At 42.2% G+C, this 21,246-nt stretch overlaps 1 protein-coding gene across 1 annotated transcript in view; it reads right to left on the bottom strand.

Annotated features, from left to right (window-relative positions):
• Window positions 1–20,846, bottom strand: part of dhrs7cb (dehydrogenase/reductase (SDR family) member 7Cb) — a 50,485-nt gene extending 29,639 nt beyond the window's left edge. Inside the window, exons 1-2 of the mRNA XM_063030745.1 lie at window positions 20,613–20,846; window positions 18,534–18,691 (exon numbers count right to left, since the gene is read on the bottom strand). Of these exons, the coding sequence (XP_062886815.1) occupies window positions 18,534–18,687 (154 nt within the window). The 5' untranslated portion in view covers window positions 18,688–18,691; window positions 20,613–20,846. The remainder of the gene's footprint in view (window positions 1–18,533; window positions 18,692–20,612) is intronic.
• Window positions 20,847–21,246: the final 400 nt, after the last annotated feature.

Below are 21,246 nucleotides of genomic sequence, written 5' to 3'. Positions count from 1 at the left end.
GGAGTTTGCCCGTGAGATGCAGACATATTGTGAGCGTTGGTGCGCCTCAAAGGGGGTACAGGGGGATTATGACAGACTGCTACAGCTGATTCTGATTGAGCAGTTTAAAGGTTGTGTCCCTGAGGGTATGAGACCCTACCTAGATGAGAAAGAGGCAGCCACGTTAGCCGCAACTGCTAAGTTAGTGGATGAGTATGCGTTGACGCATAAAATGAAGTTTGCCCCGAGTAAAGGCTACCAGAAGGGTAGTCAGGACAGCTGGGAGAGTCCGCCGGAAAAGTCAGAAGGTAAGCCGGGGGCTAGTGAGAAGGATAAGGTAGACCGGGAGCAGTCTGGTAGGAAGTCTCCTGGGGTCGTCTGTTATAATTGCGGGCGGGCGTCCAGGTACTTTGCCCCAAAGAAGGAGACGGGAAAAGGGAAAACGGCAATTTTGACTGGCTGTATCGAGCTGGTAAACGAACCGCTAGGGAAGGACAGGCCTGCCAATGTTCAGGAAGGGCACGAGAAGTTTATCTCGGCCGGATTGGTGTCAGCGAAGGAGGGGTTAAAACCAGTTCCAGTGCGGATCTGGAGAGACATGGGAGCGTGTCAGTCACTAATACTGAAGAGTGTATTAGAGTTTAGCTCAGAGACCCAGACTGGGGAAGTCAAGGTGAAAGGTATTGGAGAAGGGACAGAGACAGTCCCTTTGCACCAGGTACACTTACAAAGCAACCTGGTCTCTGGACTAGTCACGATCGGGGTGAGGTCTGAATTACCGATGAAAGGCGTGGAAGTTTTGCTCAGTAATGACGTTGCCGGGGGAATCGTGTTCCCAGCCGTGAGATTGACAGGTCAGCCTGCCAGCATTGAGGCCCCGCCCATGGACTCACAGGTTCATCATGGGGCTGCGGTAGTAAATTTAGCTGAGACGTTTCTGCCAACCTTGTACGAGAAGGGGGTAGAAAATGAAAAGAAGGAGTGTAGTGAGACAAGAGGTAGTGAGGGAGCTGAGACAGACTTAGCAGTAGCCAGGAAAGAATTTGTGCAGACGCAGGAGTGAGACAAGGGGCTGATGGTTTTGGCAGAGACAGCTCTCTCTGACACAGACTTGACAAGGGAACTAGTAGGCTATTATGTGGAGGAGGAAGTGCTAAGGAAGCAAGGGAGACCAAGTGCGTTACCCGCAGATGAGGAATGGGGGGTGGTGCAAAAGAGTTATGGGGATGAGGTTTTTAACCTGGCCCACAAGGTACCCCCCGGTGGACATTTTGCAGTGCTGGAGGAAACAGTTGGTGGAATCATGAAAGAAGTTTACCTGCTGCCCAGTGGGAAGGATGTTATTGATTATGACCGACGCGAACTGAGACGGTCACAGGCTTTTGATATGCTAACAAACCTCATCGGTGTTAGCGCGGAAATCAGTGAAGCTAGGGTCCCCTCGATAAGAGAAAAAAAACATTTTGAAAAGATGAGTATGGTATCGACCAGATGGGAGAAGGCTATTGTTTTGGCCAGGTCTGCTGATAAGGTCTCTCCCTTAATCCCCGAACAAAGCGACTCTTTAGGAGAAGTAATTAAACGACTCGCACCCGTGTGTTTGATTGTCCCGAGGCGATGCAAAGAACTGGGACAGTGGGTGGTGTCTGTTACAATAGGTTAGCCGAGTAAGCAACATCCCTATAGAATGAGTAATTCGGTGACTAAAGGGCTGACGACCACAGAGGTGTGTATTGGCAATTTAATACGGCTGTCTGAAGTCAGCTTGATAGTGAACCTTGAAAAAAATGAGTTTGGCCACACAAAGGTCACTTATCTGGGAATTGTGGTGACACAGGGGCAACTGGCAGCGATGCAAGCTACAGTGCAGGCTATCGCTGACCTCCCAACCCCGACAGACAAGAGGGCCCTCAGAAGGCTCTTGGAGATGGTGGGGTACTGTAGGAAGTTTGGCAATAACTCTGCGGTCACTACCCCTCCCCCTCCTACTAAGCCCTTGCGAGAGAAAACTAAGTCGGAATGGGACGACCCTTGTTATTGTGGTCCGGGACAAAACCAAATGAGATGTTACATTGATCGCAATTCATCAGTGTTTTTGGCCACTATGAAGTTTGCTAAGTTGGAGCCTGGTCTAAGGGATTATTAATAACACATATAAAAGGAACAGAAAATGTGATGGCTGACTGTCTGTCAGGTGTTGACAACTTCAAATTCGCTCTATTAGCCAAATAGCTGATAAAGATGTATATTTGTGTGTATTAAATAATGTACTCATGTTTGTAATTTTTACCCCAGTAAAAATCCTTAAAGGGGGGAAGTGTGACGAGAATACACATAAATTAAGATGTTTGCTGGCCTGGGCTAGCACCAGTGGCATCAGCAGTTGGTCTGCCACCTGTCCTCAGGGGAGGGAGAGATAAGGAACACAATGAAGCAGCATTTGGAGATGTTAATGAAGGAGCCATCAATCTGGGTATTGTCAAGATCCGCTCCCCCTTTGAACCCTGAACTGTTTGAAGTGTGATGGACAGGCGATACCCCAGCAGGAGGATAAAAAGGGACAGGTTCGCTAAGGCAAGACACACACGACACCACGAGGTAACGAGACCCTGGAAGCGGTGCCCCCCTGCAAGTCGGCGGGAGTCGTTTGGAAGGCTGGTTGCGGAACCAAGCCATAGACGCACAGGGTGGAAAGGTACGATCAGCGGGAACCCGGTGTGTGTCCACCCTTGCTTGGGTGCCAGGTTCACTGAAGAGGATCGACCGCATCTGGAGGAGGGGTCACAGTCGGTGACCTCAGGTGACATCACAAAGGACTCGCCCGAAAGCTGCTTGTGAGCAATATCGCCGGTCTGTGAGTGGAAGCCGTTTTGAATGATCATTCGTTCTTGTTCTCTCTCTCCTTCCCCCACATTGTCCACCGCCACGGCAACGATTACTGCGAACTGAACTAAATTGGACTGAACTTTGTGTCACTTTGAAATTGGTCATTTACCCCTAGACAACGATAGAGCTTGATTGATCCTGTTATCTTAATTCTGTGCACATGTGTGTTTATCATTGCTGAACTGTTGCATTTATTATCCTTTCGATTACTGTGTTGCTTGTTTCTTTAATAAAACTTTCTTAGTTCTAGTAATCCAGACTCCAACTGAGTGATCCATTTCTGCTGGTTTGGCAACCCAGTTACGGAGTACGTAACACAGGGAAGCAAAGATGTCCTCAAACGAGGTAGAGGATACTGTACTCTGCGGAGAACTGGGTTAACAGCCACTTTAAAGTCACCACATATGCGCACCTTGCTTGGTTTTCCTGGTTTTGTGCTGGAGGTTTTCTTCATCACTGGAACAATAGGCATGGCCCATTCACTCCAATCCACCTTTGACAGGACCCCAGTCTGCTCCAGATTTTTCAGTTCTGCCTCTACAGTAGGACGGATTGCTTACGGCACGGGTCTGGATTTGTGAAATTTTGGACATGCATTTTCCTCAATCTCTGTCCTTGCCTTCATGTCCTGAAGTGTTCCTATTCCTTTCATGAATGCTTCCTCGGAATCAGCAAGTATTTGTGACAGTCCCTCGGATGTAGCCTTGCTGCTCTCTTTTGCTGACACATCTAGTGCCTCGATGGGGTGCCAATCCAACTGAATTTTCCTGAGCCATTCAAGTCCCAGCAACAGTGGTCCTCCATTTTTCAGTACATAGAGGTTCACCTGCTGTGTTTTGTCTCCGTAGGTCACTGTCACTTTAATTTTACCTTTGGGACGCATTCTCTGTCCTATGTAAGTCTTTAGCAGTAGTTTAGTTTGTTTCAGAGGCATGTGAGAAAACAGTCATTTGTAGTCATGTACAGAGATCACTGTTAAAGCTGAGCCTGTGTCCAACTCCATTTTCAGTCTCATACCTGCCACTTGTGGAGTGATACATATTACTCTTCGATCATCTGTCTCTCTCACGCTGTGAAGTTGCAGACAAGACGATTTACTTTTGTCTGAGTCACTTTCATCAGAACTGCTTTCTTTCATTTTGTGTACCTTGTTGTATTTTCCTTTCTGGGGTTTCTTGTTTCTCTGTATTTTGTCCTTTTTCTGCTGTTTACTAGCTTTGCATACTCTGCCAATGTGGCCCTGTTCGCCACAGTTTCTGCATTCTTTGTCTGCAAACCAACAGTCATCAGGGTCATGTGACATACTCCCACAACGGTAACATTTCTTTCCTTCATTTCTGTTCAGTGACATTTTATTTGTAGCGTATTCCAGTTATTTTTGTTGTATCTCTGAAGCACCCCATGCGCCTGTTTCCGTTGATATTGCAATGTTCAGCGCCTTCCCTAATGTAAGGTCTTTTTCACACAGGAGCTTCTTCTGTGTGGTTTCACAGTGCATGCCACACACTAACCTGCCCCTCAATGCATCCGATAGACCAACTCCAAATTAACAATGTTCTGATAATTTGCGGAATTCAGCACAATATTCAGAAATGCTTTCATTTTTGCTCTGATTCCGTTTGTGAAATTTAAATCTTTCAGCAATGACCAGTGGTCTGGGGTTTAAATGCTGTTGGAGAGCGTTTACTATTTGCTCAAAAGTTTTGTCAGCTGGCTTTTTGGGAGTTAACAAGCTCCGTAGCAGCCCGTATGTTTTTGCTCCCATAATACTAAGTAAGACGCTGGCTTTCTTTTCATCATTAACACCGTTAGCATCATAATATAACTCCACTCTTTCAATGTAAGTTGCCCAGTCTTCAATGCCACTATCAAATGCTGTAATGGTTCCAATCATCGCCATCTTTGTTATGTTAATATAGCTCCATTCTCCCCTCGTTTTCTTTTTGATTCATGTGTCCTTTTCGCTAGTGCAATGAGCGCACTCTGTCTAGATGCATCTAGATTCTCTCTCTTCTAATCCAAGTGTCGTTATCAACTAAAACATGGCATTCCGATAAGATGTAGGTTCATAATCCTTGTCACCAATTTGTTGTGCATGTGGCCTGGTTACACATCAATGCTATTAATAAAAATGCTGGAGACAGGAGATAAGTTTCATATTTTATATTTTATTGTTGCCAAACAATTGATACTAGAACGTACAATCATCATAGCGATACAGGTGTCCCCCACTTTTTAAACGTTCGCTTTACGAAACCTCACTGTTACAAATGACCTACATTAGATCCCTGTTTTCGCTAACAGAAGGTGTTTTCACTGTTACGAAAAAAAGCAGCATGCGAGAAAAAGCAGCGCACAAGAAAAAGCAGCACACCGCACGCCCCGAGCAGCCACTTTCCCCTGGATTCAGATCGACATTCTAGCCGGCATTGCTTAAACACGTGCCTGTGAGCAGCCATTAGCAAGATGAGTTCTAAGGTATCGGAAAAGCCTGAAAGAGCTCATAAGGGCTCTAGTTTTACTTAGTGTAAAACTAGACATAATTTAGCGTTTCGATCGTGGTGAATGAAGTAAGGTCAACGTGAGTTTGGCTTGTGGAAGTTGACGAAGATGATGTTGAAGAGGTTTTGGCATCCCATGACCAAGGACTGATAGATGAAGAGCTGATGAAGAGGAAAGGATAACAATCGAAACCAAATGCAGTAGCGAAAGTGACTGCATGAGATTTTCGCTGCAATGATAAAGTACAACTTTAATTTTGAAAGGATATGTCGGTTTAGGGCATATTTGCAAGATGGTTTGAGTGCTTACAAAGAACTGTATGATCTAAAAATGTGCGACGCTAAGCAGTCAAGCAAGCCTACCACATCAGCCTCAGCAGATGACGAACCTCGACCTTTGACATCGAGGCGGGCAGTCATAGTAGAAGACGACCTGCCTGCCCTAATGGAAACAGATGACGATGAGATGACACCCCAGTGTCCCACCACCCCAACCCCCGGACCGGGGACAGATTCCGATTTGCGGATAATGCAGCGGTAGCCCGGAGGCATACAGCACATCTTTAAGTAAAAAACCGAAATAAACAAGCTAATTAATTAGCTGCCACCTGGCATGTAAATGTCAGCCCAGATCAGAGGCAACGAAATCGGCAAGGACCTCTGATCTGGGCTGACAATTATGTGCCGGGCGGCATCTAATTAATTAGCTTGTTTATTTCGGCTTTTTTCTTAAAGATGTGCTGTGTGCCTCCCGGCTACCGCTGGACCCCTGCATTCTTTGCGGATCGGTATCGGGTCGCTGCTCGGAGGGTGGGGGCCACTGCACCACCCCAACCTCCGACGACTGAGCCTAACAACTGAGCCTAACACACAATCATCAGTGTGCTTGCTGTCTTCCCGATTCCCGTAAGTGATACTACACTGTACATACATTATTTCTCCTTTATATAGGCTGTGTATTTTTACGTGTTATTTGGTATGATTTGGCAGCTTCATAGCTTAAAGGTTTTTGCCAACTGCGCTTGCATGAGATTTTCTGCCGATGGTGCTTGCACCGTGTTTCTGCTGAGAGCGCTTGCATGAGATTTTCGCTAAATGATTGTGGAAAAGTATTTCTACTTTATATAGGCTGTGTATTCATCATATTATTCCTGTTTTTACTATATGTTACTATTATTTTAGGTTTTATGTGGTATTTGGCATGATTTGGTAGGTTATTTTTGGGTCTGTGAACACTCACAAAATTTTCCCATATAAATAAATGGCAATTGCTTCTTCGCTTTACGACATTCCAGCTTACCAATCGTTTCACAGGAACGCTCTACCTTCTGATGGCGGGGGAAACCTGTATTTGATTCTGTGCTTTCCGATCCCTGGATTACAAATCAATAGTAAATATTAAAAATTTAAATTATAAAACATAAATAGAAAATAGAAAAATGGAAAGTAAGGTAGTGCAAAAAAACCCCGATGCAGGTCCGGATATTTGGAGGGTACCGCCCAGATCCAGGTCAGGATCCGTTCAGCAGTCTTATCACAGTTGGAAAAAAGCTGTTCCCAAATTGGGCTGTATGAGTCTTCAAGCTCCTGTGCTTTCTCCCGGAAGGAAGGGGGACGAAACGTGTGTTGGCTGGGTGGGTCGTGTCCTTGATTATCCTGGCAGCACTGCTCCAACAGCGTGCGGTGTAAAGTGAGTCCAAAGACGGAAGATTGGTTTGTGTGATGTGCTGCACCGTGTTCACGATCTTCTGCAGCTTCTTCTGGTCTTGGACAGGCCAACTTCCATACCAGATTGTGATCCACCCTAGAAGAATGCTTTCTACGGTGAATCTATAAAAATTAGTGAGGGTTTTAGGGGACAGGTCAAATTTCTTTAATTTTCTCAGGAAGTAAAGGCGCTGGTGGGCCTTCTTGGCAGTGGACTCTGCTTGGTTGGACCAAGTCAGGTCATTTGTGATACTGACCCCAAGGGACTTAAAGCTTTTGACCTGTTCCACTTGCGCATCGCGGATGTAAATTGGGTCGTGCGGTCGGCTACTCCTTCTGAAGTCAACAACTAATTCCTTCATCTTGCTGACGTTGAGGGATAGGTTATTGTCTTCACACCATGCCACCAGGTTCTTAATTTCCTCTCTGTACTCAAACTCATCATTACCTAAGATACGGCCTACAATTGTTGTGTCATCAGCAAACTTATATATTGAGTTTGATGGAAACTTGGCTACACAATCATGGGTGTACAGTGAGTACAGCAGTGGGCTGAGTACACAGCCTTGTGGGGCATTGGTGCTCAGAGTGATTGTAGAGGAGAGCTTGTCCCCTATTTTTACAGCCTGGGTCCTGTCTGTGAGGAAGTTGAAGATCCAGCTGCAGATCTGAGTGCTAAGGCCCAGGTTCCGGAGCTTAGGAATCAGTTTATTTGGAATGATGGTATTAAAGGCAGAGCTGTAGTCAATGAGAAGGAGCCTTACATATGCGTCTTTATTCTCCAGGTGTTCTAAGGAGGAATGTAGGGCCAGAGAGATGGCACCTGCCATTGACCTGTTGCTCTGGTAGGCGAATTGCAAAGCATCAAGGTTGACTGGTAGGCTGTGGTTGATGTGTGCCATAACCAATCTCTTGAAGCACTTCATAACAATTGATGTCAGAGCCACAGGTCGATAGTCATTCAGGCATGCCACCTTGCTCTTCTTCGGCACTGGGATTATCGTTGCCTTCTTAAAACACGAGGGGATCTTAGACTGAAGCAAGGAGCTGTTGAAGATGTCAGCAAACACTCCAGCTAGCTCGCTTGCACAGGCCCAGAGAACCCGTCCTGGGATGCCATCTGGGCCCATCGCCTTCCTTGGATTTATCTTCAGGAAGGCCCTTCTAACGTCCTCCTCGGTGACGATGAATCTCAATGCCACCAGGTCCGGTTCCTCCAGAGGGAGCGGGACGCTCCTCTTCTGTTCAAATCTTGCGTAGAATACATTAAGTTCGTCAGGAAGAGAAGTGCCACACTTATTGATATTCCCAGCCTTTTCTCTGCGCCCAGCGATCTCATTTAGACCCTGCCATAGTCTACTGGCATCCCTCTGGTGAGCCTGGGCTTCCAACTTGGCTAGATATTGCCTCTTGGCCCCCTTAATGGCTTTCCGGAGTTCACGCCTGGATTCCGTGTAGCGATTGGTATCCCCGGACCTAAAAGCCTCAGCTCTAGCCTTCAAAAGGGACTTGACCTCATAATTCATGGTTCTATACTGGCAGAATCCGAACTTGACACACACGTACAGATCAACATGTGCCTAATAGTGCATGCAACGACGTGTTACTGAAACATAAAGTAGTCCCTTATTATACTGTAGGCTATACGGTACAAAAACATACAGTGAAACGTGTGTTATTTGCATCAAATCAAATCAGCGAGCTTTATGCTGGGGGCAGCCCACAAGTGTCGTCACACTTCCAGCATCAATGTAGCATGCCCATAACTTACTAACACTAACCATACGTCTTTGGAATGTGCTGAAACTGGAGCACCCAGAGGAAATCTGGTCATGGGGAGAATGTACAAACTTCTTGCAGACAACCACAAGAATCAAACTCTGTTCAGTGATTGATGGCGCTGAAAAGCGATTACAGTAACCACTATGCTACCATGCCATCCAGTTCTCTTTCCACAAATGCTGTCTGACCTGCTGATTCAATTCTTGTCTGTAGTTATCCTTCATGATCAGAAGCAGGCTGAATCAATATGTCAGCCTTGTAGCACTATTAACAGAAACATATTTGAATCAGAAGGTTGTAGATTCAAGTCCCACTGAAGAGATTTCCAAAGAATTGTAAAATCTACAGAAGAGAAAAATAGCTCATTTGGCCTATCTGATGTACACTCAGTGACCATTTTATGAGATACACCTGTACATCTGCATATTAATGGAAATATCTAATAAGCCAGCGTTATGGCAGCAACTCAATGCATAAAAGCATGAAGGCATGGTTAAGAGGTTCAATTATTGTTCAGATCAAACATCAGAATGGGGAAGAAATGTGATCTAAATGACTTTGACTATGGAATAATTGTTGGTGTGAGGCAGGGGTTGAATATCTCAGAAACTGCTGATCTAGGATTTTCACGCACAACAGTCTCTGGAGTTTACAGAGAATGCTGCAAAACAACATAAAAACATCCGGTGAATGGCAGTTCTGTGGATGAAAATTGCCTTGTTAATGAGAGAGGTCAGAGGAGAATGTCTAGACTGGTTCAAGCTGACAGGAAGGCAACTGGAACTCAAATAACCACTTGTTGCAACAGTGGTGTGCAGAGGGGCATCTCTGAAGAGCATCATCTACAGCAGCAGAAGAAGGGTCCTTGAGCAAGACTCCCTTTGAGTCTGTGGTAAAGAAGGCAAATGTAATGTTGGAATTTATTTCAAGGGAAATTGAATATAAAAGCAAGGAGATGATGTTAAGGCTTTATAAGACACTAGTCAGACTGCACTTGGAGTATTGTCAATAGTTTTGGGCCCCATATCTCAGAAAGGAGGTGTTGTCACTGGAAAGAGTTAACGAGGATGGTTCCGGGAATGAAGGGATTAACATATGAGGAACATTTGGCAGCACTGGGCCTGTACTCACCGCAATTTAGAAGAATGCGGGGGGACCTCATTGAAACCTACTGAACGTTGAAAGGACTAAATAAGGTGGATGTGGAGAGGATGTTTCCTCTGGTGGGGGTGTCCAGAACTAGAAGGCACAGCCTCAAAACTGAGGGGTGACCTTTTAGAGCAAAGGTAAGGAGGGATTTTTTTAGCCACAGAATAGTGAATCTGTGGAATGCTCAGCCACAGACTGCAGTGGAGGCCAAGTCCATGGGTAAAAGTGGAGGTTGATAGTTTCCTGAATGGTCAGGCATCAAGGGCAATAGTGAGAGGGCAGGTGTATGGGGTTGAGTGGGATCTGGAATCAGCCGTGATGGAATAGCAGAGCAGACTCGGTGACTGAACAGCCTAATTCTGTTCTTATGTTTTATATCTTATGGTCTAAGACAGCGAACATTCATTCAGGGACAGGAGATTCCTGATAAAGTGGCCATTGAGAGTATGATGCTGTCTATGCTACCCACAAGTCTATGTATCTAAGTCATTACTGTATGTTTTCCTTTTCTCTTCTATACAGTTTTCAAGCTTCTATTTAAATGCATCACTATTATTAATTTTATCTACTGTACCTGCTAATGGATCTTTTATTCATAGTTATTGCATGTTTTTCCTGTTTTTGGTCTCTTTCAAAAGGTTTACATCTATCCTATTAAATCTTTTATTGACTTTATAGACTTAAATCAGGTTGCCCATCAACCTCTCTATATAATACAAGCCTCAGCCTGAAATTCCTTTCATTACTATTATCATCCCTAGTCAGTGAGCCAGGACCCCAAATTTGGGCCACCAGTACCATCTGGGGGGAATAATTCTTATAGTGATTTTTGGTAAAGTATACACCCCTAGTGCTAGAAAATATGTGATAGCATTGCAGCGGTGGTAGCTTTCTGTGAGGGGGACTGGGAGTTGCACCTCCACGCTATAAGAACCATGATCCCATGGTGCTTTGCCTATGATAAGATGAATTATGCCAGGTACCTGTCCCCTTACTTTGCTCAGATGATGAACCTCCCAGAGAAGAATCCTTCTGTGTATGAGGCCTTCAAGACAGGCCAATTTGACAAGGTCCCACACAGGAGATTAGTGTGCAAACTTAAAGCACACGGTATTGGGGGTAAGGTATTGATGTGGATAGAGAATTGGTTGGCAGACAGGAAGCAAAGAGTGGGAATAAACGGGACCTTTTCAGAATGGCAGACAGTGTCTAGTGGGGTACCGCAAGGCTCAGTACTGGGACCCCAGTTGTTTGCAATATATATTAATGACTTAGATGAGGGAATTAAATGCAGCATCTCCAAGTTTGCAGATGACACGAAGCTGGGCGGCAGTGTTAGCTGTGAGGAGGATGCTAAGAGGATGCAGGGTGACTTGAATAGGTTAGGTGAGTGGGCAAATTCATGGCAGATGCAATTTAATGTGGATAAATGTGAGGTTATCCACTTTGGTGGCAAGAACAGGAAAACAGATTATTATCTGAATGGTGGCCAATTAGGAAAAGGGGAGGTGCAATGAGACCTGGGTGTCATTATACACCAGTCATTGAAAGTGGGCACGCAGGTACAGCGGGCGGTAAAAAAGGCGAATGGTATGTTGGCATTCATAGCAAGAGGATTCGAGTACAGGAGCAGGGAGGTTCTACTGCAGTTGTACAAGGCCTTGGTGAGACCACACCTAGAGTATTGTGTGCAGTTTTGGTCCCCTAATCTGAGGAAAGACATTCTTGCCATAGAGGGAGTACAAAGAAGGTTCACCAGATTGATTCCTGGGATGGCAGGACTTTCATATGAAGAAAGACTGGATCGACTAGGCTTATACTCGCTGGAACTTAGAAGGAGGGAGATCTTATTGAAACGTATAAAATTCTAAAGGGATTGGACAGGCTAGGTGCAGGAAGATTGTTCCCGATGTTGGGGAAGTCCAGAACGAGGGGTCACAGTTTAAGGATAAAGGGGAAGCCTTTTGGGACCGAGATGAGGAAAAACTTTTTCACACAGAGAGTGGTGAATCTGTGGAATTCTCTGCCACAGGAAACAGTTGAGGCCAGTTCATTGGCTATATTTAAGAGGGAATTAGATATGGCCCTTGTGACTAAAGGGATCAGGGGGTATGGAGAGAAAGCAGGTACAGGGTTCTGAGTTGGATGATCAGCCATGATCATACTGAATGGTGGTGCAGGCTCAAAGGGCCGAATGGCCTACTCCTGCACCTATTTTCTATGTTTCTGTTTCTAATTCTCAGTGCAGCTGTCAAGTAACAACCCCCTTGGGCAGATCCCTGTGGACCAGGCTATTGAAGCCACAGTGAACAAAGGCACACAGACTCCTGGAGGCACATCACGGTTCAACCTGAATGCTGGAGCTATCAAGCGTTAATACATAACAGCTGAGCACCCAGTGCATTCCTGAGATAGTTAAGGGAGATGGTGCAAGGCAACAAATCAGAGCTTTGTCATTTGGAGCTACAGCAGCCAAGAATCCAGAAAGATGAGGAAGCAGTTTCAGCAGTGGTTAGCCTCATACATGAATGGGTTAACCCACTTGCAGAGAAGCAGGACCTCATTAGCACCTCTATGGCAAAGGCAGCCCCCAAGGACATTGCCTCCGACCTGATGAAGGCATATGAGATTGGTGAGCAGCGCTATGCAACCTTCAAGGATGAGAGACTAGAGGAAGACCCACCAGCAAAGAAATTCCATGACCCAATGAAAATCAACAAGCTGAAAACATTCACTGATATGTGTAAGAGAGAAGTGAAATCAAATGGGAGGGCGATCATCTTGAAAACAGACAGGTCTTTGTTTGGACGCATCATAGTGATGGCACAAGGGTGCAGTCTATGTATGAAGGATTTTCTTTCTCATCCCCTTGGACCATTGCCCTGGGCCCTGTCCACACCAGAAGGATTGCTACTTTAGACAAAACCTTGCAAAAAAATGTAGCAGTAGAAGAGCAACTCCCAGGAAACTCTGCTACAGTGATTGATGGAATGAACTTAGTCCAAAGAGTGAAAGATGATCAAGTTACTTTCAGAGATGTTGCCACAATTGTGGGTATGGCTCTGAGGGAAGGCAGTCAGAGTAGCAGAATAGATGTTTTGTTCGACACATACAAGGAGAACTCTATCAAGAATAGTGAACGATCTCTATGGGGTGAAGAGACTGGTCATGAGTTGCAAGGTATCACAGGCACACAGATGGTGAGGCAGTGGAGGAGCTTCCTGACCAAAGTCAGTAACAAAAATAGTCTCATTAGCTTCATAGTCCATGAATGGAGGAAGGCGGAGTACAGAGCAAAGCTACAGCAGAAGATTCTGTATGCAACTGTGAATGACAAATGTTACAGAATCATATGTCAAGACAGTGAAGAGGTGTCAGCTCTTCAGTGTCAACAAGAAGAAGCAGATGGCTGCCTACTTCTCCATGCTGCCCATGCCACAAGAGAGGGATACCAATCTGTAGTGATCTGCTCAGAAGACACAGATGTCTTTATCATGTCTTTGGCATTTTGTGACAAGATTGAGGCCTCAACGTTCCAGAAGTGTGGCACTAGAACCCATACAAGGATTGTAGACATCAGGAAGGTTGCTGCCACTGTTGGCATAGAGGTTTGTAGGGCTCTCATCGGGTTGCACGCATATACAGGATGTGACACTGTAAGCGCTTTTACAGCAAAGGGAAGACAAGTGCCCTAAAGGAGAAGGCCCCGAGTTCTCGGCTTTGCTTGTTGCTCGGTGGCCAGGGCAAGGTTGAAGCGCTTGACAGAGGATGGTGCTCGGGAGGTGGTATCGGAGGGGCTGGTTGAAGGCTCAAAGTTTTCGGACGGACTCAGAGTCGGCTGTGGTCGGGTGCTTCCAATGCATCGGCAGTTGTCGGCGCCTGGAGGTTTATGGCAGGGAGAGTTTCTCCCTTTTGCCGCCTGCTGTCGGGACTATCAGGAGTTGATCGGAACTTGTGAGACTTTTTTTTTACCATGCCCATGGTCTGCTCTTTATCAAGTTAGGTTATTGCTTTGCACTTCTGTAACTATATGTTATAATTATGTGGTTTTGTCAGTGTTAGTCTTTGGTTTGTCCTGTTTTTTTTTGTGATATCACTCTGGAGAAACATTGTATCATTTCTTAATGCATGCATTTCTAAATGACAATAAATGAGGACTGAGTGTCCTCATAATCTAATCTAATCTAAAACTTCTGATCAGCAACAGGGAAACTCAGGACACATTCTTAGAGTTGGGTCAGGAATGGGATCTCTGCCCAGAACTGTTGGACAAACTGGAGGCATTTACATGTCTCCTATATGCCCCAAAAGCATCAACCACCAAGGTCAATGAGCTCAGTTATCACCTTTTCTGTGCTAAAAAAGGTGAAATCAAAAGTCATCAACTCCCACCATGCAAGGACTGCTTAACAAAACATGCACAACGAGCCATCTACCAGGCTGGTATATGGAGATGATGTTTGGAGAAGGACCCACAAGTATCAAGCCCTGTTGGCAGAGGATGGAAGATGGTGAGAGAAGAGGAAGCTGAACAGTTGGTGGTGCACTGGATGGAAGGCCAGCCAGCACCCGATGCCGTCCCGGATCTACTGGCTTGTAACTGTCCAAAAAAATGTTCACTCCCAAGATGTACGCGTGTTGCAAATGGCCTCGGGTGTAGACATGTGTAGACTGGCAGACTGTGAGAACCAGGCTTCCATCTCAGACAGTGTGGAAAGTTCAGATGAAGATGTGGAAGACATGGAAGAGTTGGAAAATTATTATGATTATTAATAGGTTATGAAATTATAGAAAATAAAGTATGGAAAGCAGTCTTTGATTAAATATATTCATTTTACAATCAAATGGGGCCTAGGTTATGGTTGTGTGGAACCCCACATTTGAATTATTGTTCTGTAATTCTGTATGCTATGACAAAAGCTTAAGATTTTTTTGATTTGATACAACAATATGGAAAGTATCATGACATTGATAAAACTCCAGAAATCTCTCCAAATGAGGTTTTTTACCTTTTGGGGGGTGTGGTAACATTTTCTGCTGTACTAATGTTAATATGGAATATATACAAAAAGTGATTACTTATTTGAATTCCTGAATAAATTCTCTACAAATCCATGTGATTATATGTGTCCTAGGGTTTTTATTGACTTTTCCAAAATAAGTAACACAAATATTTTTCTAAAAATGAAATGATTCAGTCTACTGAAATTGGGCACTGTACTGCGAGTGCCACCAATGACATATTTTTCAATGTAGAATTTTATAACAACATTCGATGAAAAGTGCTTGAACTGAGATATCATTGTGACAAATTTCAATGTTGAGGGAACACTGATGACAAAACACCACTCGGTTGAATATATATGTTGTACTTTATATTGGCCACTTTTCAGAAATGCTTATTTTAGGGTAGTGTTATAAAATGCATGATAGCGCATAAAAAGCTACCACTAGTGCAATGCTATCACATTTTTTCTAACTCTAGAGATGTATACCTTGCCAAAAATCATGATGAGCATTATTCCCCTCAGATGGTACTGACCAACACTACTGGCTCACAGACTACACTTAGTTCTGGAACCACTTGTGTGAGTCTTCTTCTTTCACTGTCTCCCTCTATTGCTTCTGTTTCTAGAACTGTGCACAGTACTCCAAGTGTACTTGTTCACAATCAAGGCAGACACACCAATGAGGGAGAGCAGCACTGGTAAAGCTGCTTTCTTTCAGGTGAGACCTCTTAAAGCACTGTTTGTAAGTTAGCTCAGAAGATTTTACAGCATAATTTGAAGTATGGCGTGTTATCTCTGAAAACCAGATGTTAGATGTTTTTTCAATCACCTGTCTAATTCCCCGAACTGTTATCAGACCCCATTGTTCAATCATTAAAATTGGTTGAATAATCTTTGTCTTGATTATTTTCTAGCAAATAGTTTACTCCGTACTAAACCTTTTGTATTTAATCTTGTAAATCTCATCAATTTAGGTCACGTTCCTTATATTACAAATATCAGAGCAAACAAAGATGCACATATGCATAAGAAATAACAGTAAAATTTGTTCTGCTTCTTAAAGAAGTATTTCTGCACAGAACGCTATGGTTAGTTGCCAAGAACAGGAAAAGAGGACTGCATAGCTATATATAGTTTTTGCAACTGTCCAATAGCATTTTGATCACCCTATATATAGCTTTAAACCATTTATGCTTATGAAGACCAGTGTGGCTGACACAGATATCAATTGTCACTGACTTTGACTATATCACTTCCAAGGATATTCTCTTAATTTTCATATATATAAGAGGCTGGCATCAACTAAATTACAAGAGAGAAGTGTGTCTTTCATCCAAAGGGCCAGATACATGCAATAATGTCAGCTATTCTCAATACTCAGTTGGTCTGAGTTCAACAGGGCGGAATGTGTGACAGTCACTAAAATCATCAAGTGATGTTCTGACAAGCTCAAATATTGAAAAAGAATTGTACCCTCCATTTTTCCCAGACTGTGTAACACCAGAACAAACCTTGGTACTATCAAAATGAACACACTTAGGGTTCAAAAAGTTTCTACAATTCTATATATATCCCACTAATATGAATGTAAACCTGCTGTGGGTTTGCTGAAGTGAAGTACACTGTATTAAAGCAAGAATTAATTAAAATTTATCTTTTCTATGTGAACTCTACCTAAGTAAAATTAAACCAATTCCACTTCTTAGAAATAACACCCATTAACCTTTTTGAAAGTTAGTTGGTTTCACGTCTACTTTGTAAACTTTACATCGCTACCAGATAATGTCAATAAAGATATGCAGACATTTTACTCTCCGAACCACCATGTTCAATTCGTCCAGTAATTCACTATCTCTGCTCTCAGTGCTCTTATACCTAATACTGAATCTCACTTAAAGCAAGCCTAGGTTGGAGAACTGGCCATGCAGGATGTGTCCAATTTGGGGCTACACAATTTTTGATAATTTGTTAATAATTAAGTGAGTTATATGAGATGTCAAACCTGCAATCAGCTATCAAAAGATTTTTGGTGCCATTGTTGGAGATTTGCTATACAAAAGAGAGTCTCATAATTATTTACTATCTTACATGATTTAAGGAAGTTCCAAAGGGCATTGCAACAACTAAGTACATTTTAAAGTTTCTAAAAATGTAGGACATTTTTCAGCCAGTTTATAAAAAGCAAGGTACCACAATTAGAAGTCTGTAAATAAATAGATAATTTGTTTTTTAAATTAATTAATTGAGAGATAAAAATAGCCAGGACATGGGGAGTATTTGCTCAGCTATCTGGCAGAGTATTACCCAATAGACAAAAGGGTCTTGGATTTTGTGGTCAGTGGTATCTTCAGTTGTGACTGATCTCCAGATTAAGTTAGGATAATTTGGAACAATTATCCCAGCACATAATTTATAAAATCCCAGAAGCCTTCCAGGATATAAAGAAAATGCCACACAAACTATCCATTCTTTGTGTTTGAAATGCAATGTAAGCAAACCCATAGGGCTAGTCCGTTGAGTTTTAAGTTAACAGGACATTTATGGGATATGCCATTTACTGATGTATTCTCTGAGTATGTGAATGAGGTCTTTGAGATCTGAAGTATTGCTTTGGAACTTGGCTTCTGACAGTGACCTTCATATCCACATGGCCTCCTATAGATAATGGACATCTCCCATCCTTTTCCACTCAGATCTCACAATGACTACCACTCCCCATGACACTCACGATATCACACAATGAATAACAGTATTAATTGCCCTGGCTGTAACTGGCAAGCATTTCAAAGCCCCTATCCTAAAGCAGTGAAAGATCTACCAGCATTTACTATATGATTGTGAACATTGTTTGTTCATCCTTGTAGAAAGATTACCAGTTAGGACATCAGATGATAACACAACTGGACTTAACAATGTTATCATTTATATTAAATAGCCTATCAACAATCCCTTAACAAGGTTTCTAGATATTAAGGATTATTTGATACTAGATGGTCATCATCCTGACATGGGTCAACATTTGAAGAAATAAAGGTTTAAAAGAGATACACAGACGAGAACATGAGGATAAAGAGGCCCCAGACCATAAAAATCAGTGTCAATCTTGTCATAACTTCACCCCTGCAAATTCACCCTGCACTATAACCTCAGGTTTTATGTGATCCTTAATTCTGGCCTCTAGTACATCATTGGCTCTAGTTACATCACCACTAATAATAATAATAATATCTTCAGCTTCTGAATTCTAAGCTCTCAAGCTGCTCCAACCATAAATATTTCCACCTCTTCACCCCAATTCCTCAAGAGACTTCTTAATAGTTCTGTTCATCTGTCCAATAACCTGCTTACATGTTAGATCTGAATAATAAAAAATTCCACAAATGAATTTACTATGCAAAAGGCATTATATACAGTTATATGTACTATATGCAGTTTACCATGTAACTTGTGCTTCTTATGCATGTCAAGTGCACATAAAATCAAGGAATTTTTAGGAAAAGAATACTTGATTCTTCCTTACCTTTCCCAAGTCCAGATACAGCATCAGTTATCACAACCACTTTGTTCCTCACAGCTGATTTGGACATCAGGCGCATTATTTGTTTGTAAATATAAAAAATGCCAGCAATCCCAACTGCCAGTACTGGGAGAATCAATAAAGCCAAGGCACCCATCTCTCTGCAATTAGCACAAACATCACGAATAGTATTATTGTTACACATTATGAAAGGGAATGTTATGGCGAGAAATAGTTATAAATCTTTGCAGTTCTATACTATGTAAGACTATGAGTACTCATTCACTGACCACATCCAATACTGAGATCAATAGATTTCTGGACTATAATGGAATTGAGGGATCAGAGAGAGAAGCAAGTTGTACATTTGTCATAGGTCCCTGGTCAAATTTCCCACTTCATTGTCCTATCCTTTTTGTGTCACATCTGTGTTGCAGCAGTCAAGTAATGTGTCTGCACTCATTAAAGAGAACTAAATTGCGGCTGAGCCAAGAGAAGTCTGCTACAAGTTTTACTTGGAAGTTTTTTTTGCAATATGAATTATTTCCAGTCAGGGATTTCCATGTAAATAACATTCAAAATCAGACGAAGGCCATGAGTTTACATGGTAGCAACTTTTATGCATAGATGTCTTGCATCATGTCATGCTTCCTACACACATTTAATTTGTTCCATTGGTATTGGTAAAATAGGAAAACTTCCAAAAGTTACTGTATTGTTGATCTGTGAATAATGCTAGAGTCTTTAATATATATCAAAATGGGACTTAATTTTAACATTACCTTGGGATAGAATGTTGAATTATACAGATAGCTTCAAGCCTACAATGTAATATCAATCTAAATTATGCACTGGGACTTTGAAACTTGAATATTTTGTAATGATGTCAGAATTATATCGAATGAATTAAATTGAAAGTCAAGAAAACATTAACTCTTGAAATAACTTGTCATTTACTTCAATTAATATTAGCATAGTTAATGGACACTTTCCATTAGGCGCGCTCCTTTTTGTACCCTGTTCCATTGATATACTCCCTTAAATTATGCCACGTTCCTTGTTTCCCATCATCGCTTTAGTACCTGGTTGACTCTCTAATATAGTCATTGTCACAGTCATAGTCATAGTCATACTTTATTGATCTCGGGGGAAATTGGTTTTCATTACTACTACAATCCAAGCATAATAATAACAAAAGAAACTTATTTTCAACCTCTCGTTTTAAAGATTTGCATATTTAATCTAGGCTGCCACTCCAGAACTGCTGAAGGAGTGCTGGACGATGAGAGCTGTTAGTTTGTCCAAGATTACGTGAAAAAGCAAGCCCCACCACTAGCAGGTCTCTCGGATGGGAAAATATCACATAACAGCCTTCAGACAAAAGTAGGGGAGATCTGCCATGGTTCAGGTTAATATTTATTGTTCAGAAAACACACATAAAAAACACTTGTTGATATTGCTAGGGACTTATCGTGTGCTATTTACCAGCTAATGCTCCCACCATTGCTGTAGCACATTCCAGAAGCAATTGAAAAGTATTTTGGAATACCCTGAGATCAGGAAAAGCTGAAGTAAAAACATAAAATGTGAACATGTATATATTTGTGGAAAGAAAAAATGAGTTTTAACATTTCAGATCAAAGACAACTTATCAGGATTGAAAAGGGGAGGGAAAAAATTGAAAACCTACTTAATAAACACCAATTCTTGCTTTCTAGATCTTTAATGGGCAAATTTAATTTGTGTACATTGTACATTACTGTGTTCTTTGGCAAAGGGTTTATGAGCTTGTGACATAACTCAATGCTCCTAAAACAAAAATTAGTCCTTCTGTTCTGCTTTGCATCCAAAAAAAAAGATCGCACCAAATGCTGAATAAGACCCTTTCAGATAATTTCATCCTTCTATCTCTACATAATAGAATAATTCATAATTTTTCCCCACAATGAGTAGTGACTATTTTCTGAAGAAACAGCAAAGCAGTATTTTCAATTTCTTTTTAATTAAATTACCTTGTCTTACTGAATTATTTATAAGGAAGTCTGCAGGAATTTTTATAACAGAATTGAAAGGTTCACTTACTGCAATAGTTGATCCAAGGGTAATAAAATAGTAATCGTCCTTGTAGACGGTTGCAGAATAAAGTAATAGTCCCAAGTAAGTCAGTTAGATATCCTTATCTTTTCATATTTAATGATTCACTATTTTCAGTTTCCAGTGCACTGTACACCAAGGAGATCTTAAAAAGTTCTTTAATAGCTAGAGGCTGAGGCAGTTATTTCTGCAGAGCTGACATGAACCTTCTCCCAAATTGCAGTGTTGGCTTCCCTTCTAAATGTCATGTGTTCATTCTAACGTTGTTCTAATAATACACAAACCAAAAACAGCCATGTATTACTTAGCAACATACAAATCTTTGGACATCTTTTCAGCTGCAAAAGTGATTTGATTTATATGTTTTTGTTTCAAAAGAAGTTTACTCAGTGCATTTGATTACTGACTTTCTGTCACTGGAAGCAGAATATTCTTATTTACTCTATAAAACCAATCTGATTTAATCATCTCTCTCAAATCTAGCTTTACACTTTTCTGATATAAGGAGAACAACTCCTTCTCAAACTTTCTCAAATAACCGATGTATCTTATTCGTGGTACCGTTCTTGTATATTTCTCTTGGATATTTGCTAAATATCAAACATAGTACACCAACTGAAAT

The sequence above is a fragment of the Mobula hypostoma genome, chromosome 22, assembly GCF_963921235.1.
Source record: "Mobula hypostoma chromosome 22, sMobHyp1.1, whole genome shotgun sequence".
Classification (NCBI taxonomy): domain Eukaryota; kingdom Metazoa; phylum Chordata; class Chondrichthyes; order Myliobatiformes; family Myliobatidae; genus Mobula; species Mobula hypostoma.
Note: the sequence above shows the minus strand (reverse complement) of the source record. Positions and strands in the feature narration are given on the sequence as shown.